The sequence below is a fragment of the Leuresthes tenuis genome, unplaced genomic scaffold (genome assembly GCF_036924035.1).
Source record: "Leuresthes tenuis unplaced genomic scaffold, fLeuTen1.0.hap1 SCAF_15, whole genome shotgun sequence".
In the NCBI taxonomy this organism is placed as follows: Eukaryota; Metazoa; Chordata; class Actinopteri; order Atheriniformes; family Atherinopsidae; genus Leuresthes; species Leuresthes tenuis.
This window is the reverse complement of record NW_027325369.1, coordinates 18,849,496-18,870,280: the sequence shown is the minus strand read 5'-3', so window position 1 is coordinate 18,870,280 and position 20,785 is coordinate 18,849,496. Positions and strand designations below refer to the sequence as shown.

At 41.2% G+C, this 20,785-nt stretch overlaps 1 protein-coding gene across 2 annotated transcripts in view; it reads right to left on the bottom strand.

The window, feature by feature from the left end:
* Positions 1–19,212, bottom strand: part of stxbp6 (syntaxin binding protein 6 (amisyn)) — a 50,206-nt gene extending 30,994 nt beyond the window's left edge. Inside the window, exons 1-2 of one of the 2 annotated variants that reach the window (XM_072365230.1) lie at positions 18,931–19,212; positions 11,072–11,286 (exon numbers count right to left, since the gene is read on the bottom strand). In XM_072365230.1, coding sequence (XP_072221331.1) covers positions 11,072–11,225 — 154 coding nt within the window. In that variant the 5' untranslated portion in view covers positions 11,226–11,286; positions 18,931–19,212. The remainder of the gene's footprint in view (positions 1–11,071; positions 11,287–18,930) is intronic. The other variant, XM_072365231.1, reaches the window with a different exon arrangement.
* Between the last annotated feature and the right edge of the window lie 1,573 nt (positions 19,213–20,785).

The following is a 20,785-nucleotide window of genomic DNA, read 5'->3' as shown; positions in this document are numbered from 1 at the left end:
GAACGTTTCTTACTTTATATTTTAAAGGAAAAATTAATGAATAACAGAACATGGAACAAGTAATATGAAACACTTTATTTTTTTTTAGTCAATACTTTTATGATCACATAGATTATTTTTTAATGAAAACACACAAAAAAAAAACACTGATTTGGTATCGTCTAAGAAAATGTAAGAAAATGGTCACAGGATCCACTAACTGGTGGTGTTTTGTTGATCTAAGTGGTTACTGGTAACCAAAATTAGACGGTGATTGAAGTTTCATCCAATCAGCTGTCATGTATTTTCAATAAAATAAAAAAACACCTCTAAAAACATGTTCCCAAATGGCTCAAATAAAGTGAAATTCAATAATGATTGTGACCTTGATCATCCCACAAACGATGTCCCACATTTTGATCAGCTCTTACTTCTTTTGCAGTTAACACTGCAGTGGTTCATTTGCAGATTGGGGAAGAACATGACACGAAGACATAGACTGTTGATTGTGCTTACTTTCTAAGTTGGGCCATAAAAATTTGACTTAACACAAACATATCAGTTGGTTGGTAGAGATTCAGTCGCTCCCACTCAGCCCTTTCACTTGATCTCTTTGATTAGACATAAATGCTGGATAAAGAGATGGTTTTAAGTATCTGCTTTTCCCAACTGTAATTAAGCATATGCTGTCTGCACCAGTTCTGGTGGAAGAGTGCTGAACAAATCTTTGCTATGGAAGCTGAAAGAAACCTTTATCAGTCATTTTCAGTTATTGCCTTAATTACTTAAAGGCAGTTAATAAGCCAGCTCTTCTCCCGAAGAAATAAAAAATATATTTTTAATAGCCGACAAGCTAGATTTGAAAAAAAGATTATAATGCCATTCTGTTTCAGCATTTTATATATTCATGTAGATATGGAAAAGGCATCCATCCATTTTCTATGCTCCTTTCTGGAGCCTATCCCAGCTGTCACTGGTACATTAGGTCATTAGGAACAATAGGAACACCCTGCACAGGTCACCAGTCAATCACAGCGCGGTGGGGGGAACATAGAAGAGGAAGAGATATAGAAAAGCCACGTTCTCAAATAGCTCTGCATGGAGAACAATCGCACTCACCTGATAAAACTTTCACACACCCATGAAACTATGATGGAATTATGATATTCAAACAGCAGATAAGGACAGCTCAAGAGAAAGAGGCTGGTGAAGCAGAAATATCATGCTTCTTGTGAAGGATCTTCAGCTATGTAGACAAGTCCCTCAGGGTACCGCAAAGCAATTTCAGCCGTATGGCTTTTTGTATGCGTGTGTTTTTCTGTGGGGCCATTTTAAATACAGCAGGCTTTCCACTTCAGTAACCCCGCCCCATGCAGGTTTACACAGAGCTGACTAAAGGCATCTCAATGAATGAGTAAATAGGAGAAAAACTAGTTTAACTGTATGAAGAAAGAAAAAAAAAAGATTGAGAATTTTAAAAAAGCAAAGTAAACAAAACTACTTACTTGTAACCTCATAACATCTATCCTGAGAAAGTTTAGGAAACTGAGGAGCAATAAAAAAAAGTTGTGGAGATTGAGTTTTATTGTTAGTAGTTCCACACAGCAAGACTGCATCTACACTTAGAGACAGAGTGCAGACATGCGCGACAGAGGGAGGAAATATCTGACTAGAAAAGCAAGACAATGCCTGGAAAAAGCTGTAAATTAGGATTTTTTTTGTGCTACTGCTTTCAGATTTGGACGAGGACTTCTTAAGGTATAAGGCATGTGTATGCATGTGTTTTCCAGCTTTCAACTGTAGTCACCTACAGGCATCTGCTTATATCAAAACAAGCGCTTTGCCATTTGCTCGTGTTCTGTTGCTGCAGAGAGAAACTGAAATAAGAGCTGCAAAAGGTTTTGCTGCCGCAGATGTTGCATGACGACTCCTAGTTAGAGATTCCAGGTAGTTTTTCAGTTCCACTGACCAATTGGGAATAAAATGGCCCGACAATCAACCTGTTCCGATGTCGTCCTTTCCTGGCTGTATATTAGGAAACAGCAGAAGAAGACAATTATTCCTTAAATGAAGGGAGATTCTCGTTCTTGGCTCACTCTGCTCCCACCGGTGTTGTGTAACACCTGCGTGTCCTTTTCTTTGGCAGTAAATAACGGCATAATTGGCGGCGAACCGCACGGCACAACGCTCAGTAAATCTCTCTGATAGTCACTGTTTCACACCAACAGGTTAGGCGACTGGTGGGATGCATCAGCAGATCTACCCTGTAGTTTTACAACTTTTACTTTCCATTAGAGATCTTCCCTCTTTCCAGTAAAGAGCGTCAGAGGTCAGGACACTTGAGATCTATCCCACCCTTTAATCCCACACATCTCTGCTGTCTGTTTTACTACACAATGCCCCCTCCCAGTCTGCTCCTCTGCCAGGGCGAGTCGTTACAAACTGCACCAAATAGCTCCCCTTTTCTTCTTAATTGTGTCACAGTTCTCAAATAGCCTCCAAAAGTTTTTCATGACCAAGAGAGTCACAACGGGCCTCTTGACATCACAGATTTACTGGCTGCACCTACAGGAAAAGGCAGAGGATCTCAGCCAAACTTATCCATAGACTGAAGGTTATTCGTGGAAAATTGGTACAATTCAAGCTTTTGGTTTCTGCAAAAGAAAGGGAGCTGTAGGCAGTCTTAAGGGCCATCTTTAACAGATCAGAGAAACTAAGATATTATCTTTTAGATAAACTGCAGTCATTTATTTTTACTTGAATGCATATCATTGCAAAATATAAAACAAGAAGGAGGAGTGACTCTTTTTAGATTAACCTACTAAATATCTCACTATACCCATGGATCTGTGTCATCTGTCTTTAAAAAGCTCCATACCTTTCATATGTATCCCAAAAGCCAAAATCAGACAGAGAATGTAGCTGTATTGGAGGCATGAGACCTGAATGAGTGTAGTGTTCAGCCAGCAGACACTTTGGCAAGTAATCTAACAAACAGCAGCAGAGCTGAGAGGAACAACCGACACTAGACTTCACTGCAGGAATGTCCCCTGAGGATGAGTGAGCTCTCCTGTCCTCTACACCTTACATGCAAATCAATGTTTTGGTGGGAAACCCCAGAATTACATTAGAAATAGGAGGATATAATAGCTCTCTGTACACAGAGACTGTGATGAATCATGCTACCACTCTATAACTGAGCAACTTGTACAGTTGTGGAAAAATAGAAATACCTCATGGTAAACATGAATAAAACTAGAGTTATTAGATTCAATAAGTAATAAGCAGCTTTTATACGTGGTACACCCATAAATAAGGTCCGTTCTTATGAATACCGTAACATACATTTGGGTACACACGTGCAGAAATACTAGGTTACAGGAGAGATTATACTTTTCAACATGGTTGAGACTGTAAGAAAAGTTAAAACATGTGTTTTTCTGTTCCTGTTTCTAGAGAGCATAAGTATCTACACAATCCAAATGTGGTACAGGAAGCCGTCTGTAAAGATTTAATGCGAGTTTGTTGCTTTGTAAAGACTGGGACAAAGGCCACGCTCAAACCATGTTCAAAAGATTCAAGAGAGACTAAGCCCAACAAGAATTTAGACTAAATATTTGAAGAATTTTGCCCACCGTTTCATTAATACCATGTAATTTTTTTTCAATTACTGCTGGGGGAATCAGACCACTGCATAGAAACCTCACACACAGGAAATGAGTGCAAGGAAAGACAGACAAATACAAAGCAATATCCTGCAGGTGCATGCCACCTCCCAGTCATACAGCAAGTAAACAAGAACACTGCACTGGTTTCATCACAAACCCAAGTATATAAAAAAAAAATAAATAAATAAACCAGGTGAAGCACTCTGACAGGACAAAGAATCTGAAGAAAAGGTCTAAATCAAATGTCAGAACAGGCTTTTATGAGTTTTATCATTTTATTTATATACACTGCAAATGTGTTTTCTCTAATAAATTATCCCACAATCGGTTTTCAACACGTGCAGCAGAACATTTTACTTAAGGAATTCAATTGCTGTTTAATATCATCTGTTATTTCTGTTCTTCAGTTTCTTGGTAATCCATGGGCTGACATATCTGCTGCACGGAGCCATGATGCTCTGGTGCTAAAGACAAAAACAATACCTCATCTCCCGCGTGTTCTGCTTATTCTTAACAAAAACTACAGAGCTCAATAAGAAGAAGAAGAAGAACAAGAAGAAGGAGGAGTGCATTTTCACAAGACAAATTTAATTTACTACTGGCAGCAGCTGGTTATCTCGCACTCCTTGAACTATCGGAAGACTTATTACATGTGGGATTGTAATGCAATACCAACATTTGTCTTCGCACAATGTCAACAACTGCATACTAAAAAAAAACTTTATTTGACCAAGACACAAGTACTTCTTTCAGTACATGCAGACACAGCTTTAATACAGCTAAATAAATACAGCCATGACTGAATTTGATTGACTAAAGTTGGTTGTTAAACATTTAGTTGTGAAGACTCTTGGGTTTAACAAGAACTGTGCATCAGCTAATTATACGGATGCCTGACTTTTATAAGGCTACGCACTTCACTTCAGTGTCACCGTTCTTCTGTCTTTTGTCTTCTCTTCCTCCCTTTTTTCCTTCATTTCCCACCGCAGAGATGAGTGGAAGGATGTGGAAGCTTTGTTTGCAAGAAACAAAAGCTGAGAACACCACATATATAGATCCTTTTCCCCAGGCCAGATCTTTTCTTTGTTAGTGAGCCAATACATATGGTGGAAGTAACTATCAGAAACCGCTGTAATATGATCCCCTTCTCTAAAAAATTACTTCCTCAATGGCCACAATACCTCATCTACACAGGCCATTTCCTGCTCTCTGTGTGTCGGCACTACTTCCAGAAACAATTACACACCCAAGCAAAGAAACCAGATGGGGACCCTCTTCACTCCAAACACTTCCGTCAAAACATGACACAATAGCCACAAATGTTTCAGGTTAAGAGCAACCACACCAAGTTCTGGAGCGATCAGGCTGTTCTTTAACAAGAAGAAGTCTCTGTCTACGTCAATAAAAACAGTGTAAGAAGAGAAAATGAAAGACGTACACATTCTGAACTTTTCTTATTTATTTAATTATTCTGCAAAAGATTACCTAATTTCAGAAGTATGTATAAGAAAAGGAAATTCATCTCTACACAAATGAATCCAAAGCATTCAGATCCAAGCTTAACCACAAACAACTTTCCAATAGAATCTGAAAGTATGCAAGGTACAATCAAAGAATAACTCAGACTTATTCATTTCCATTTTCCAATGTCATCTCTTCTTCCAGTGTTAACAGGAACACCACAGAATTCCAACCCATGGAATCCAAGGAAAAGTGTGCAGTTACACAAATAGCAGCTGAAGAGGGAAGCACGAGAGCTGAAGGCGTCTTCCACACCCACAATAGTGCACCGTCTCCCCTACAGCAATCATCACATTCGTGTTAGAAAGAAAGCACCCGACTGCGTCTGCTGAAAGATGAGACACACCTACATGAGATAAAAGCAGCAGAAACTGAACAGCACACATGCGGCTGAACTGTGAGGAGATCCTGATGTTGAACAGAAGGAGCGTTCGTAATATGAAAGTCAAGCAGGATGAGTCCAGCAGCAATGGACAGGAGGACGAGCTGATGCAAAATGATGATAGACAGCTTGGCTTCAGTGCTGTGAAGACAGCCGCTGGAACCACTGGAATGCCCTGATTTCCCAACAGACACACTCACATACCACACTTCGTCTTCAAAGCCTGGGCATGGATGGTCTCTACAGAAGAAGGCTTTGTTGGACAGCCCCGCACACAACACTGCCTCCTAGCAGAGCACCGGAGCCTTTCATATATCAGCTCCACCTGCTGTGGGTGCCAACTGTTTGAGAGACCAAGCACACATGCAACTGCCAGGCTGCGTTTTGTTCGTGTCTTTAAGAAACATCTTCCTTCCATCTTAAAACTCGACAAGTTTGCTTTGGTAAAAGCATCTTTTGGTTTGCGAAGGGTCTACAAAAGAGAACACGTGGTTCCCAAACGAATAGAATAGAAAATGTTGGAGTGCGATGCAGCCATAACAAGGGGCTGAAGTGCTATTGGAATGCGATAATATTTGATAAAAACACAACATCTGCAGGTAATCAAATGTCAAGGTCAGACCTGTTGGAGTCCTGATCATTTCTGTTATTTCTTACCCAACAAAGATGATGTTATTTGTGGGGATGCTTAAGCTGAATAATAAAGAAATGTGCACTAACTCCTGCCATTTAACACATCTTGAAAACATTGTTCTTTCACACTTGGAGACTTGCACATACGGAGAGATGGACATTCCATCTCTTTAATCCGTTGTCTTATTTGGCCTTTACATCTCAAACCTAATTTTCTCTGCTCAGATCACTCGAGCTCTAGATCCTTTCTTATAACTTCCTCTTATCCTGGGGATATTTGAAGCAATGGGATGAGGAGAAGGTTGACATTACAAGGCAGGCAATTATAAGGGGTGACGGCAGTCCATGTCTAAGAGGGTAGTCAACCTCCCACATAATTTGCGTCAGTAGAGGGAGAAAAAAAAACACTTATTCTAGATGAAGAATGCCAAAGCACACTATTATACAAAGAGGCTGTGGTATGGATGGCATGAACATTGAAATGCATGCACACAAGAAAAGAACAGACAGCCTTAGAGTCATGCTGATGTATCTGGTCCTGTGTGAGTGGGCTGTTATGTCTCTGCTCTCTGTAAATACAAGGAGGCCAACATCAGTCACAACTGCTACACTGGCCAACAATCTTCACAACAAAATACAGAACACCCACGCCTTGCAAAACCTCGCTAACAAGCCGGCGATATGCTTATAAAGTCTCATCAGGTCGATGCAGGACAAACTGGAACATTTTGTTAAGTTCGGCACATGGCTTAGTGCTGAGGTTAACAGCCAGAGCCAGACTTTTCATCTCCACTTCAGACATAATGAATGACCGCAGAAGTCCACAGCTACACATTTATGGCCCTGAATCAATATTCATTCGAATTTGTTGTTGCATTCGAGCGATCTCTGTTGTTTACATAAATCTGCAGCAAAACTAATCATTGTATTCTTTTTTCTTTTCTTTTTTAAACCGCCAGCTGTGTTAACAAGTCACGGTCACTGTTTTGATTGGTTTGCTTTAAAGTTGCCAAAAATCAAAGAGTTTTTCGAGCTTTAAAAAAATGTGAATCGATATTGTGATGCTGAAAAAACTGAAATGCATGTATCTGAGTACAAAATGCTGGACTGGTGAGTTTTAGGATGGAGTAGCTAAGGTTTTTAATGATCTGCCTGTGTGACTGGTCTGAGCTCTTTAATAAAATAGACTTTTTTCACACTCATCTTAACTGGCTAATCAATGATGATGAAGACTCTTGTGATGAACGGAGTGAAGTAGAAAGTATACAAATGAAGTGTTTGCTGTGGGTTTTTTATTCTTAGGGGGCTGGGGAAAAAAAAAAAAGCTGATATATCGCTGTGCTACTGGTTGCATGTGACAGAAAGCAAACAAAGAGGCCTCAGTGTTGACAAGTGGATGGAAGATAGATGGAGGTGACAGTAACACGTGCAGTTGTTATAAATCACCAACTCCAGTTCAAGGGTTGAAAAGTCTCATGAAAAGTCACAGACATCACATGAATAAGATGGCCTACAAACAGAAATAAACAGTTAAACCAACCCACAAAACAACATGCCTGCATAAACATGCCATGCGCAGAACATCCACAGCTATGGAGGCCTGTGTGCTTCCCACAAGGACATTAACATAGAGCATCAATAAAGCCAAATGTGCAAAAATGACAGTCTCTGATATGATTCAGAATCAAACAGATGGTTTATTATTTCCTTCACTAAACTGCAGACCCATTGAAGTTGGAGCAAAAATAAGAAGAAACAAAGAGAATATATTTCGTTCAATGGGTTAAAAGGGACAGAGGAGGAGGAAAAATGCGTATTCCTCTTGGACGGGAAATTTTTTTTAAAGAAAACCGGGTAGGTTATTGAGCTACACTGTGCCTTATCTCATTCAACTGGCCTCAAATCTCGCCTGCCAAAAATTCTGTGGGCGGTCCAGAGTTTCAGCCCGAAGGTCCAGCCATGAAAGCACCACGTGAAGCCCCGTGATCAAAGAGGAGTCTCACTCACCAACATGGTCCGTGTTGAGCTTCTGGCATTGCTCCAGCACACTCCTTTGTCATGGAGACCCCTGATGTTGTTGTTAAAGCGTTAACACATGTTTCTGGGCAGTTGTATGTGTGTTTAAGATCAAAGACATCTTGGACATCTCTATATAAACATGAAGAGTGTTTGGTTTTTAACTAAATTTGGTACAATAAGCTAAAATATGAGGGAGTCAAAGATTTTGGACACGCCCCCCAAGTAAAATCCTTAAAAATATCTCCTTCAAATTCATGTGCAACTATGTTTGCTTCCATTGGTTCATACTAAATAAATACAAGGATTGAAGCTGCCTGGTCACACAGTTTAGCTTTAGTCCTGCTTATGCACACTGGCTTGTGACAAATCAGTCATGATGTACTTCGAGTAAATGTGCTTGCAGGTATCATCTTCTTTGGTGTTCATGAAGAGCTAGCAATGAAATGATGAGACAGCAAGAAAATGATGCAACCTGACTTCTGACGACATGATGATAATTCCCATTCAGCATCATCTGCGAGATAATCTTGAAAAAGTTTAGTTTCGCCTTGCATTGTACCGCACATTTTGAAATGGAAATGGTCTGAGTTGTCACTGAAGGCACACGAAATCCAGGCCCTCGCTGACATTTACCGCTGCTGAATTAGATCATGTGGACAAAAGGCATCAAATCAGTATGATTCCAGGGAATTTGAGATAACTGCGAATCTGTTTCGCTAACATAGAAACGGATTTTTTCCAAGCTTTTTACAGTGAAGCCAAACAACAGTTAGCCACGTCAGCTGAAGTTGCCTCGTTTTCCTGGAGCCACGTGTTATTCTGACAAAAGAAGGCCTGCGGCCGTCTCTACCATACAGCTCCTCACACTGTAGGCTTCCCTTAGCCGTGACATGCCACAGATTACTCAACTCTGCCACTGCATGGCCCTCAGGCCTCGACTATCTGCTACTGTAACCCTGAGACAGTCAGCGACCGCCCCCTCACTTCCATCCCCCACTGTTCCATACATACACAGTGCTGTTAAAGATAGTCACATGCACACATGTTTCGCTCCCAAAGTCACAAGTCGCACTGTATGCCAAATGCCCTTTGAGCATGTGTTGGCCGCTTTCACAATCATATAGCACACACACACCCACACACACACATAAAACCCAGAACAATGCTTGGCTGGCAGAAAAACATGCCACAATACTGAGAGAACTTAACATAACAGTGTGATCCTACACAGAATCAGCTGTGTCAGGAGATTGTTTAACAGAAAGCAAAAGTCTTACAGTCACACTGAGGCAGGACATGTTATATTTGTGCTATGGTGGTAGCACTGGTGATGAGGGTTGTAAAAGTTTTCTGATTTGTGTGAAAAACGTTGTGTAGCATCCACTCAAAATGATAACAAAAAGCCCAATGTTTCTTCTTTAAGAAAAATGACTTGCTCAAGAGAGGTTTTCATGTCTTAAGAGCAGCAAATGCAGGGCAATTAGTTCTGTCTGTGCTTTGAAAAATAAAAGGCAGCCTCAGAGTCAGCGTACATCCTCTGTAGACCAAAGCAGAAAACACATCTATTCAGCTGGGCTGAAGTAAACCTCTAAATCCTCCACTAATAGCAACTTGTGAGGCAGTTAAATTGGCTCCCAACTGACGCGTCTTTCAGACACACATCAGCAGAGCCCTAAATGCTCACACATGAGCTGTTTTTTATGAAATAGTCGAGTGAACTTTGAAGTGAACTTTTGAAATGCTGACAAATAACATTGCTGGTGTCAGACGAGTTTCTCTTAATAGGTTTGGAGCAAACAAACCAGGCAGCCAAATGATATGAGAAGGTGATGGTATGTCCGTCGCTATCCATCCCTGTAATAAAAAAAAAGCAGTGGTTGCCTAACCACACCTCGAAGAGGAGCCCAAAAACAAACCCAGCTGTGATAACTGTATGTGAGCGAAATGGAGAAAAAAATCTCTTTATTTTCCATTTCTTTTTCCCCACAAATGGGTATGTGGCGATTCTTATTTCAAGTCAACAAGTATTGGCTGTGTTTAGGCTTTAGAAGGGGAAAAACAGCTGATCGCTCACGTGATTAGTTAGAGCAATGCTTTCAGTACGGCAGCGTCTATTCAGGAAAAGCGGCTTCCACAAAAAACACTGAGCGCACATTAAAGATAAAAACCAAAAAGCTGCCGATGGGAACGGAACATGACTGGCATTAGAGAAGTGAATATCAAGTGAAATCAGTTTCCATATGAGAGGAGGCGTGACTCATCATGAGTCCTTTGGAAAAATGACATGTCTCTGTGTTACTTTGGGACTTGTGCTTGACACAACTGGCTTTAACGCGTCTCTACCTGTGAAAACTCAGTGTGGAGTAGCTTGACTAGCACCAGGTAACCTAAAATGGGAATCTTTTAATCTGCAAAAGCATAGCCTTACTACACTTGGGGCTGTATCTAAAGTCCTCCTCCTCAACATTAACTAAATCTAAACCCTTGGTCATGGAATCTGCCGCAGAGCAGTTTAATCTACATCAAAACCGCAAGACTAATAAGATGTCAGTGAGCTTCATACGCAATCCTGCAGGCACCAAAATTAATAGGCTTTAGTTGTTCTCCTCATGAACAATATGGCTAATTCAATTAAAAAACATCGTATCGGCTCATGTTCCAACGGCAAAAAAAATGAATAAATAAAAGTAACCTAAACCCCACTTCCCAGAGAAACAATTATTCAGCTTCAGCTTAAATCTAATCTATTCAAAAAGCGCCGACCTGCGGCCCAGTGAGTTAATCTAGCACAGCTTTCATCAGCATAAACATTAGTCAGAGAATTAAAAGCTATTGAAACAAAGTTTTGAAAGACTCCATTTCTTCTTACCTGAGACGCAGATGAAGGTCATGTAATCTCCCTGACCACCAGTGGCCAGGAAGGGGATCTTCTTCTTGGTCCTCCTCCTCACCTGCACGGCAGCCAGCATCTTCTCATCGTGAGGTGTGAAGATCTCCTTGCTGATGACTGACTTGACACTCATCGCTGATAGAGGCGGGAGTGAACAGCTGGCGAACTGCTCTGGTGACCGGGTCCAATCTTCACTAAAAAGGGGAACAGGGTAAAGAGAGAGAGGAATAAAAATTAAGTAACACCTAAAATTTGACGAGGTTTTGCTATCTTAAACTTGTGTTAGTCTAACTTGTTTTTTTTTTTACAGTTTTCTTTGTGGATTTTATTTTGTTTCTCTGTATTGTTGTGTTTATTACTGCGGACCCTAGTCCATCTCGGCCAGGACGCTCTTGGAAAATAGATTTTGAATATCAGGAGTTTTATTTCCTGGTTAAATAAATAAAGAAATGATCACCTCACAGTTAAATGCCTCCATCATTCACTAAATATAACATTCACATCCCCGTCTGTCTTGTTTGGACTCTTTAACTGTTTGGATATAAATATATCTGTCATCACTTCATTACATATTCTAATTTGTGTGAAATGTCGTTACTGGCGCCTGAATTCTTGATTTATGGCCAAAAATGTATTATGTGACCTTGACCGACCTCCATCGCACAAGGAAACTTGAAAAAGCAAAAGGAAACGCTCTCAAGGCCGTCCTGCTATCCAGCATTCACCAAAGAGCTCACAGTGAGCTTGGCCTTTGATCATCATCACCTAATCAGGCCGTGCTTGAATCCAAAGTGAATGTTTGCGCCAAACTGAAGAAATTCTCTGAAGATCCTCAAGTGATAAACAACACCAGTGACTCAGGAGAGCATTACTGCAGCAGCAGACGGTAGAAATTAGAACTGTCAAGCTGTGGCAGGAAGATCAATAAATATGGGCAATCACGGTGGTGCTGGCTGAGGCCATTAACAGTGCTGTCTCTTGATTTGTTTTAGAGCCTCCTGCAACATCCATTACAAACATGTGGAACAGTTTCAAATATGACACTAGGATGCCAATTATATCCTCTTTTTTAGCATTAATACTGTGAATCGGGGATGCTTTTTATTCAGAGCAGGAACGCAGGTTGCAGCTGGCACGATTAAAACTGCATTTCAACAACGTTGCCCTGATGAGTTATTGATATCCTGGAATTCCCGGATCAATCTGCTGAAGGAGAGGAAATGCACTTCATGTTGTGGAGAGAGGCCGGTCTGGTACGCTGGCATTTGTGTGTATGAATTAATGAAAAAGTCTGAAGACGTGGCATGGTTTATGGTAACTCGAGGAGAGGCGCGACAGCTTGTTAGCTGTGTCACAACGATCTATGCTGCTGTGCGTAGATTACACGTACCATCATATCGCCAGCGTGATCTGCACGGAATCCCAGACATCTGAGAGTGATCAGCCCGCCATCGGTCATACATGACACAGTTGGAAACTGTTCAATCCATCTCTACACACTCGCAAAACTCCTCTGAATTTTCACATTTTCTCCTGCTCACAGTGTAGCAAGTTGAAAGTAAATGGTTCGCACTGCGCCTCCCAGCAGCATTTCTCCATTTTACAACCAGTCATCACATTCTATAGCTCTATATTATTTAGCAAATGTTCTTTTTGAAACTGAAATGTTTGATGGCGTCAGTGAAAGCTGGGCTTACTTGGCCCAACTGTCTGGGAGCAGGAGATAGTAATAAAGAGGTGGGTTATTTTAGTCCCAAATGCTCTCCTGAGGCCTACGGAAACAAATCAGTCTCAGCCACACACATTCATTTGAGACAGATAGAGGTTCACAACCACATACCACACAAGCCACCTTGCTGCTGACGAACCGAGCTATCAGTGTCAACCCCTGCATGAATTACTGTACTTCAAGGCACAGCAGGGCAGACGGCAGAACAATGTCTTCATCGAACTGACTTCCAAATAAACAAATGCTAACGAACACCCCGCTGATGTCACAGGACAGCAAGCTTTAAAACGTGTGCTCAGCAGCTATTGAGAAGCATCTGTTTATTTATTTCTTTACTTTTCATTGACAGATGCAAAACCAAAACCTCCAGGAGAAGAAGAAAAAAATTTACATGAATTTGCAACTCTGACCTTCCCAAACCAAAGACTTACAGGCTGACGTTGGCGGCGGACGGTTATTGTTAAACGAGGACTACGTCACACCAGAGGGATCACTGAAACCGCTTAGGTGCACAAACACTTTGGAAAAACGCAGCATTGTCAAAATATAACGCAGTCAATTAAATAAACCTAAAGAAAGTACTACTTCCACGGAGCTTTTGTTGTTCTTGTTTAAGTGCATGAGTGCTACAGCCATTTATAAGAGTAATGCCGGATGGTTTTACAGGTGCGTGGATGCTTGTTGTTTCATTAAATAATCAATATTAAACCGTCACATTTTCAGGGTTTTTCCCTTTAATATCTAAATACTGTAAACACAGTTCAGCCAAAATATCTACTGAGTCTACTGAGACTAAACATTTAATACGATAAAAGAATGTAAGCTTTATCGTTAGTATCAGTAGTAACATTTGGTAGTTTGTTTTCCCATTAATGTTTCAAGTATGAGCAATTAGAGATGAATGGCTATGAGAGCTTTTCATCCATCCATCCATCCATCTTCCGCTCTACGTTTTCAACAAGTCGTGCCCTCACAAACAACAAAATCCTCTGCCAAGAGTTTGTGGAGAGAGTCATTGAAAATACGCATGGTACACCAACTAAAACAAATCCAACGAAATCAATATAAACTTCTGAAATTCAGTAGCAAATCTGCACTGCAAAGCTGTTCTCTGTGGAAGCCCTCAACTGCAGAATCTTCTGCACCGTCCTGCAGCTAAGAGGGAAAACTGGGTACATCTCCCCTCAAGCTTCCACCAGCGCATATCCCACCTCAGGTGGCCCACTGAAGCATAACGGAGGGGGAGGGTTACGGAGATGGGGACGAGTGGAAGAAAACAAGAAGCAGGGATATTGGGAGGCTGGAGTGAAACTGGGTACAGCTTATGGTTCGACTTTGGACAGTCTTATGCAACGCTAACAGTGGAGGGCTGAACAGATGTAGCCATGGAACTCCTGTGGCAGTAAAAGCAATGCGCATACATCCACCGGCTCCTTATCACCCCATTTTCACGTGAAGCCCCTTTCAAAACACTTCATTAACTGAGACTGTGTAACACAAAGCAGTCCAAGGAGCAGTGCAGGTTCCCGCGCATTCCCTCGCCCCCCCCCCCCCCCTCCCTCCTCTTGCTTAGTGTGTTGACGTGAAATATGTTCAGTCAGTGCTCTTCTGGGACCTCGCTGAAGTGGGGCCTTTGAGTTAGCTTGCACAGCCACTTCTTTAAGCCTCAACACAGTCCTTCTCTCCAGTCTGTGCTCACAAGTCAGAGCAAGCTGGCCCGCAAGCAGAGGCAGAAATAGGGGAAACAGATAACAGACACTGATATATTCAGCTGAAGGTGTGCATTTCATTTTCTTTTAGTAAAACACAAAAGCCAAACCAGCTCCTGGCAAATGGGTATTGAATCTATTTTACTGTAATCCTTTTATTCCCGAATACCTTTACTCTGCTGCTCCAGTGTGGGAGCTCATGTGGAAAAGACTTAATAGGTCCATAAGAAAAAAACAACCGCATACATACGAAGATTTGAGGCAGACTAAGTGACAATTGACACTTCAAGGTTATAGATTTTGTCATAACTTCAGGCAGTAATCAGTTTTGGCCCTAGAGAGGGAAAGTGTGGATGGTTTGTGGAGCACTCGCAAAGTATCCTCAATAAAGGTTCCAGACAAGGTTCAATCTATGTGTGCACAAAGGAAACGGAGCTCTCTGATGCACTAGAGGGCAGTAATGTGTATTTTATACAATAAGGGGAACCAGAAGACCGCACAGAATTTAGTAAAAAAAGACCAAAATGCTGACATGAATCATGACGTATTGTTATCAAAGCATCACTTGTTATGGCGAAATGAGGATGTGAAATGAGAAGTGGTCACTTGTGCGTGACATGTTTAAGCAGGCGTTTGCTTGCTGTTGTCACGGCTACCACACTTTTCGCGCACGTATTCCCAACGCTGAACAGCCAACGAGAGTGGGCCTCTCTCACCAACGGACCCAACTCAGATTCTACACGTGGAATCGGCTGAAAAAGGCTGACAACGCCAAAAGTACATGAGACGGACCGACATTCACCAACGCTCCAGACTTGCCAAACAGATTGTTGACTTGATGTATAAGGCCCCTTAGATAAGGGTAAAGGCAGGGATTAGTTATAAAAAAGTAAATGTTTAACCAAGATCATATAAGAATGTTGGTTCTGAAGTAAGTAGGTGAAGACGGGTATAAAAAAATAAAAAATAGTAATAATTCACGAGCCTCAAGAATTTGAAACTGTTTGAAACTGTCTCAGTGTTATTCCTGAAAAAAGCACGTTCAGCAAACACTTTCAGATTCACTGCACCGGTGTGTGTCAACAAGGACCTTTTTTTTTTCTTCCTGGTAAGCATGTACTGAGAATCTGTGTCAACCAGCAGCAGAGAAAGAGGGAAAGCCACGTTAGATATGTCCCTCACAGTCAGGTTGTAAACTGAACACGACTCAGATTAGTTTGATTTACAGAACAGGTTCATTGGAAAGTGCAGAACATAATAATCATGAAAGATAAATAATAAATCATCTTGAGGAGGTTCATATCTACTCCTCCTACTCATATTTCATTAGCTTTAAAAGCTTTCATAAACAAACTAGACTCCCTCGTTCCACACTGCACCTACAAAGTTGTATGAAAGAAATAAAAGCCTTCGCCTCGCCTGCAGCTTCCATGCATGTCTTTCATGTTCACCCGCGGCTCTGTAGACCTTGAAAAGAAGAAGAAGAAAAAAAACTCCCACGGTGCAGCCATCTTCAGAGGCTAAATCTTTGCAGAATGATGTCATTCAACAGTGTCACTTTGAAAGCAGTATCCTGCATCACCACCCGGAACAGATGGCGAGTGTTACCTCTCATAAAATAATTGAGAGATTACACCATCTATCCTGCTGTTTCTGAAGTGCCAGGCTGGGATATATTAGAATTCCGTGCTACATCAGCACAGCACTGATCTGCAAATAAACCAAACTAAGTGCTGTAATCCACAGAGGAGAAATTATAGAAGAAAAAAAATTTCAAAATGAAATGTTTCCATAACAAATACCCGTCGATAATGGCCAGTAACACTGTGGATTATCATGTTATACTGCTACACATTCCGGTTCATAAAAGGAACGACTTGCTGGTGCTTCAGAAGACAAAAACATGAAAGTCATAAAGTCATTTTTCTACACTGTACCACCACAGAAGATGCACCCAGGGCATAATATCTGCGTGTCTGTGTATGACAGCAGCCATAACTTGGCCATTCTGTGAGAGACTCCTGTAATTTATAAGCCACTTCATTCTTGAGGGAGTATAAGAACACTTTTCTGGAAATGCATCAATTAGATCAGGACGGTTTCTCTGCATCAGGATCATTTTCAGAACTTTATTGTTCCTTTTTTCATCTTGCATTGTAAAGCGACATCTTTCATGAGAGCAGTGCATTTTATTTCTCTTGCCCCCCCCCCCACACAGATACTGTGGGACCAAAGGGACAAAAAGTAAAGGAGAACATGAGAAGAGATGATGTATGTCCCATCGAAGTCTCTTTCATATCATGAATAAGAGAAACTATACATCATAGTAAAGAATAGCTGTCCAATATAGCAACATGCTGAGGAGGAAGGGGTCTTTTCTCTCAAAAGGAAAGAAATGGAGGTACCTATTCATTTTTCTGGGTGACTCAGCTGCATGCCAGGGAGGCATGGGCTAACCGTGAATCAATGAATGACACGCCAGGCCCCCAAATGAGCTCATTCTTTATGGGCCAGCACCTTATAGCCATAAAACATTTTAAGAGAACTGAGTAAACAGCAGAGAAGCAAATGCGCCGCACTTACCAACAGATGTCTCAAACACGGCAGGATCATTACCACAATGATTCTGTTATACGTTGAGGCCACAGCACGAGGCTTTAACAACACAAAGGCAAATGTGCATTAAGCAAAGTGTACGGCGGCTGAAAATAGTACACGTGAATGATGTGCTTGGAGCAATAATCAACTAAATTTGCAAGGTAGAAACGCACACAAACAGAAGCAGATTAACCAGTCGTGAGCGAGTATATGACAAACAGAGGTGTTACATAACGCTGTAGCATAAAAAGCTCCATCACGGCTGTAATGCAGGGAAGGAGATTGCAGCCCCATAGATTTAGATTGCTCTGGGACTCCAAGTATTAGCATCAATTTGTTAGGAACACAGACAGGCCGCCTTTGTTCTTTGCCCCCCCCCCCCCCAACATCTGACCCTTTGAAGAAACAAATATCTTTATGTCTGCAATAAAGGATGTGTTTTGTCTAGCAACAGAACAAGCTGAGGTTGTGGACACGCAGGGAGGGAGCAGGCTCAACAGTTTACTTTATGCTGACTGTAACTGGACACTGAAGAATGGGTAAATGTATAAGCTGATCTTTCATGGCTTGCCAAAGCAAATTAACCCCTGTACTCCTGCATAGGAAGAGGCAATATCTCAATGTAAGTGGGTTACTTAAAGCCATTGGGGAGCCTCACAGCTAATCTGACTTAAGCGGTCATCCCCATGCCAACTTGTCACAGAGATACAGGGAAGGAGAAATGTAGCAATTGCTCTTCTGGGAAAATCACATCTAACACAAATAAATGCGGTTCTGGTATTTTTTGGACAGAATCAATTCTGATTGATTCTGATCTTACCAAAAGAGGGCATTCTTGTCAAAGCTCCTTTGACAAAATAAATAAATAAATGATTAAAATGCCTAATTTGACTTCAATATCTACTTAGAAAAAACGGGTGCGGAGACAGCTCACACAATTGCTCATCAGTACGAGCCTAAAACGTTTACATTTGAGGCAGAAACTAAATGTTGAGAGGCGTTTAGTGTATATTTAATCACACATGCAGTTATATAATGTGATAGGTTGAGATAACTGTCATTTGATGGGCAACAGGCTGGTGATAGAGAAGCGCAGCCTACAGTCAAAATACTCAGCTATTCTCAGACTGGACAACACCCAGATTCACTTTGACATGACAGGAATTTCACCGGATTATTTGCACATCCAAATTACCTGTTTATATAATTCACAGTTCATAATACACATAACTACGTCTTTTCTTCCAATAATAAACTATTTAAAGTTTGTCCAAAACAATTAATCATATTCAAAGTTTAACTGTCGACACACAAACACACCGCGTGACGTCATATTTGATCACATCACTGTAAAAATGAGTAAACGGTGTTCACCTTCATTAACTAGATTAATTACGATAGTGACCACTTTCGAGACACAATTACGGCGAATTATCTGAATTTTGACCAAACCAAAGCGTTTCCTAACGCCGGATACTTCCGAAGAGCCCCACGGAGATGATTAGCAAAAGTTTATCTCATAAAAATCATGAAAACGCGACTTAAAGTAATTTGGTTATTGAAACAACTCCACGTGAACGGTTAACAAGCGAGAGGCGCGTGCACACAAGCGCTGACTCCACCGCAAAGTGGCAGAAAGGTTGTTGACGCAGTCTGAGCCAGTCGCTCATCAATAAAGCGAGACGCACTACGTTGACACAAAAACAGCGATTAAACCATTTCTTTTGCTGTGCACTGGGGAAAAAAAACAACAAAAGTTTGTTATTTTTCTCCAAACAAAAGTAACGCCTGGCGTTACTCACCGACGTGTTTATGCGAGCTTTTTCCACGTGCTGCCCACAGTTCCCTCGGTCTATTCCTCCAGCTGTTACAGTTCACCCGCTTCTTTCCGCAGCTTTTTCCTTATTGTCAGCTGTCCTCTCACACTAAACAGTAGCATTTCGTGCCTGACATCGCGTCGACTTCTCGTCTGTGATAGTTGTGGGTCTCTAAGAGGCGGTAGAGGACTTATATTCTCCTGCTGCTTTTACTGTGAGCAGCCAGCGTGCCTGACTGTGTGTTTTGTGTGTGAATGGGAAACCAGTAGCAGGTCCCCCAGACACACAAACACGCCCGCCAATAGCGTACACTGTCACACTACCACGTACCCTCCTCTTCACGTCTGCAATTTGGAGAAGAGACGAAGAAGAAAATTCCCAAGCCATGATAGTACAGCGTGGGTGTTTATTGCGGTTGGTAAAGTTATAAAACAGGTTCGCACACTTTCCATCCACAGGGGTTTATTACTTACTTTTTTTTCTAAAGGATAACCCAAAAAGTTTCTTATTTTAAATTTTCTTATTAGTAAATACATTTTCTTATTAGTAGCAGCTACACTGCAAACTGTATTCTGCTCTGATTATTGACAAAACAAGGTGACTGTATGACTCAGACCTACGTCTGATTACACTATGGCTCCCTTCGCAGGAGTTAGAGACATTCACCACGGTCACCCTAGCCTTAAATTACTATTTTGAAATCTAAACTACTGTATGACACATCCTCTAAACTAAGGCTGTCATTATGGTGACACTTTCCATCTTTATGGGGATACAATAAACCCGAACTAAACTCCTAATTGTTTTTGGGACTTTAACATCTTTCGAATCACATGTTCAGAAAGGTCTATGTGGTCCGAAGGCTTCAAGCCCTGATGATATGCTACAAAGCAACTGCAGCGGGAGTGAAATAAAAAGTATTTTATGGCCCAGTCTGTATGACTCAAACGTTAAATATACGAGCTAATAGTCGGTAACCCACAATGTGATGATCATAACTCTTAACATTTCCCTAAGTTACTATAAAAAACAAAAGTGGCTGAACTACTTCAGACATGTCCCCACTACTGAAACACGTTGCTCACATTAGTGTCATAATATGGAAATGTTATTGGCTATCATTGTGTTAAAGATAAACCTTACTCAGATTGTAGCAAGATTCCTTCAGCATTTCCCTAAGGTCGCCATAAAAAGCTGCTTCACTTCTTAGATTTACTTGTTTAGACTTGCCTGCACTACCTGAACATTTTCCAACATCTCAGTGCTGGATGACTGGGGGCCACCAATGATCAGAGCTGTTAGCTGATGACCACCATCTTTTCTTTCTACAGCCATGCCAACAGGAATCTGCTCCATAGGAATTCACACACACACACACAGTGAAGAGTCTGTCTCTGAGATTTTGTCTGTCTAATGTTTTGCTTTTTCTGGTTGTGAGTCAACCAAATTCCCCACAGAGCTCTAATTGCTCTCCTGATAGATCAGCCTCCATTTATGAGCACTTTGGACAGACTTGGACGCTGCTGCTTCACCCGCAAAAGTTCATGTTTTATGTGCTTCTGCTTTTGTTTTGTTTTTTGTCTTTTTTTTTGTGCGTCTGCAGCCAATCATTAACATATTTCAGAGGGAGCCGATGGGCGTCTAAAGTGTCGTAATTTGTCACAATGATATTGATTGCACAATGATACACTGGAAGAAAAAAATGGAAGAAATGTTTCCTCAAAAACTAAATTTAATTGCAAACACAGGAGTTTTCCTGCCGTGACCTTACAGAGGAGGGATTACGTGCCGCAACACTTTTGCTCCTGTAATCTGACACCAGCTGTATTTTTTGTAGATC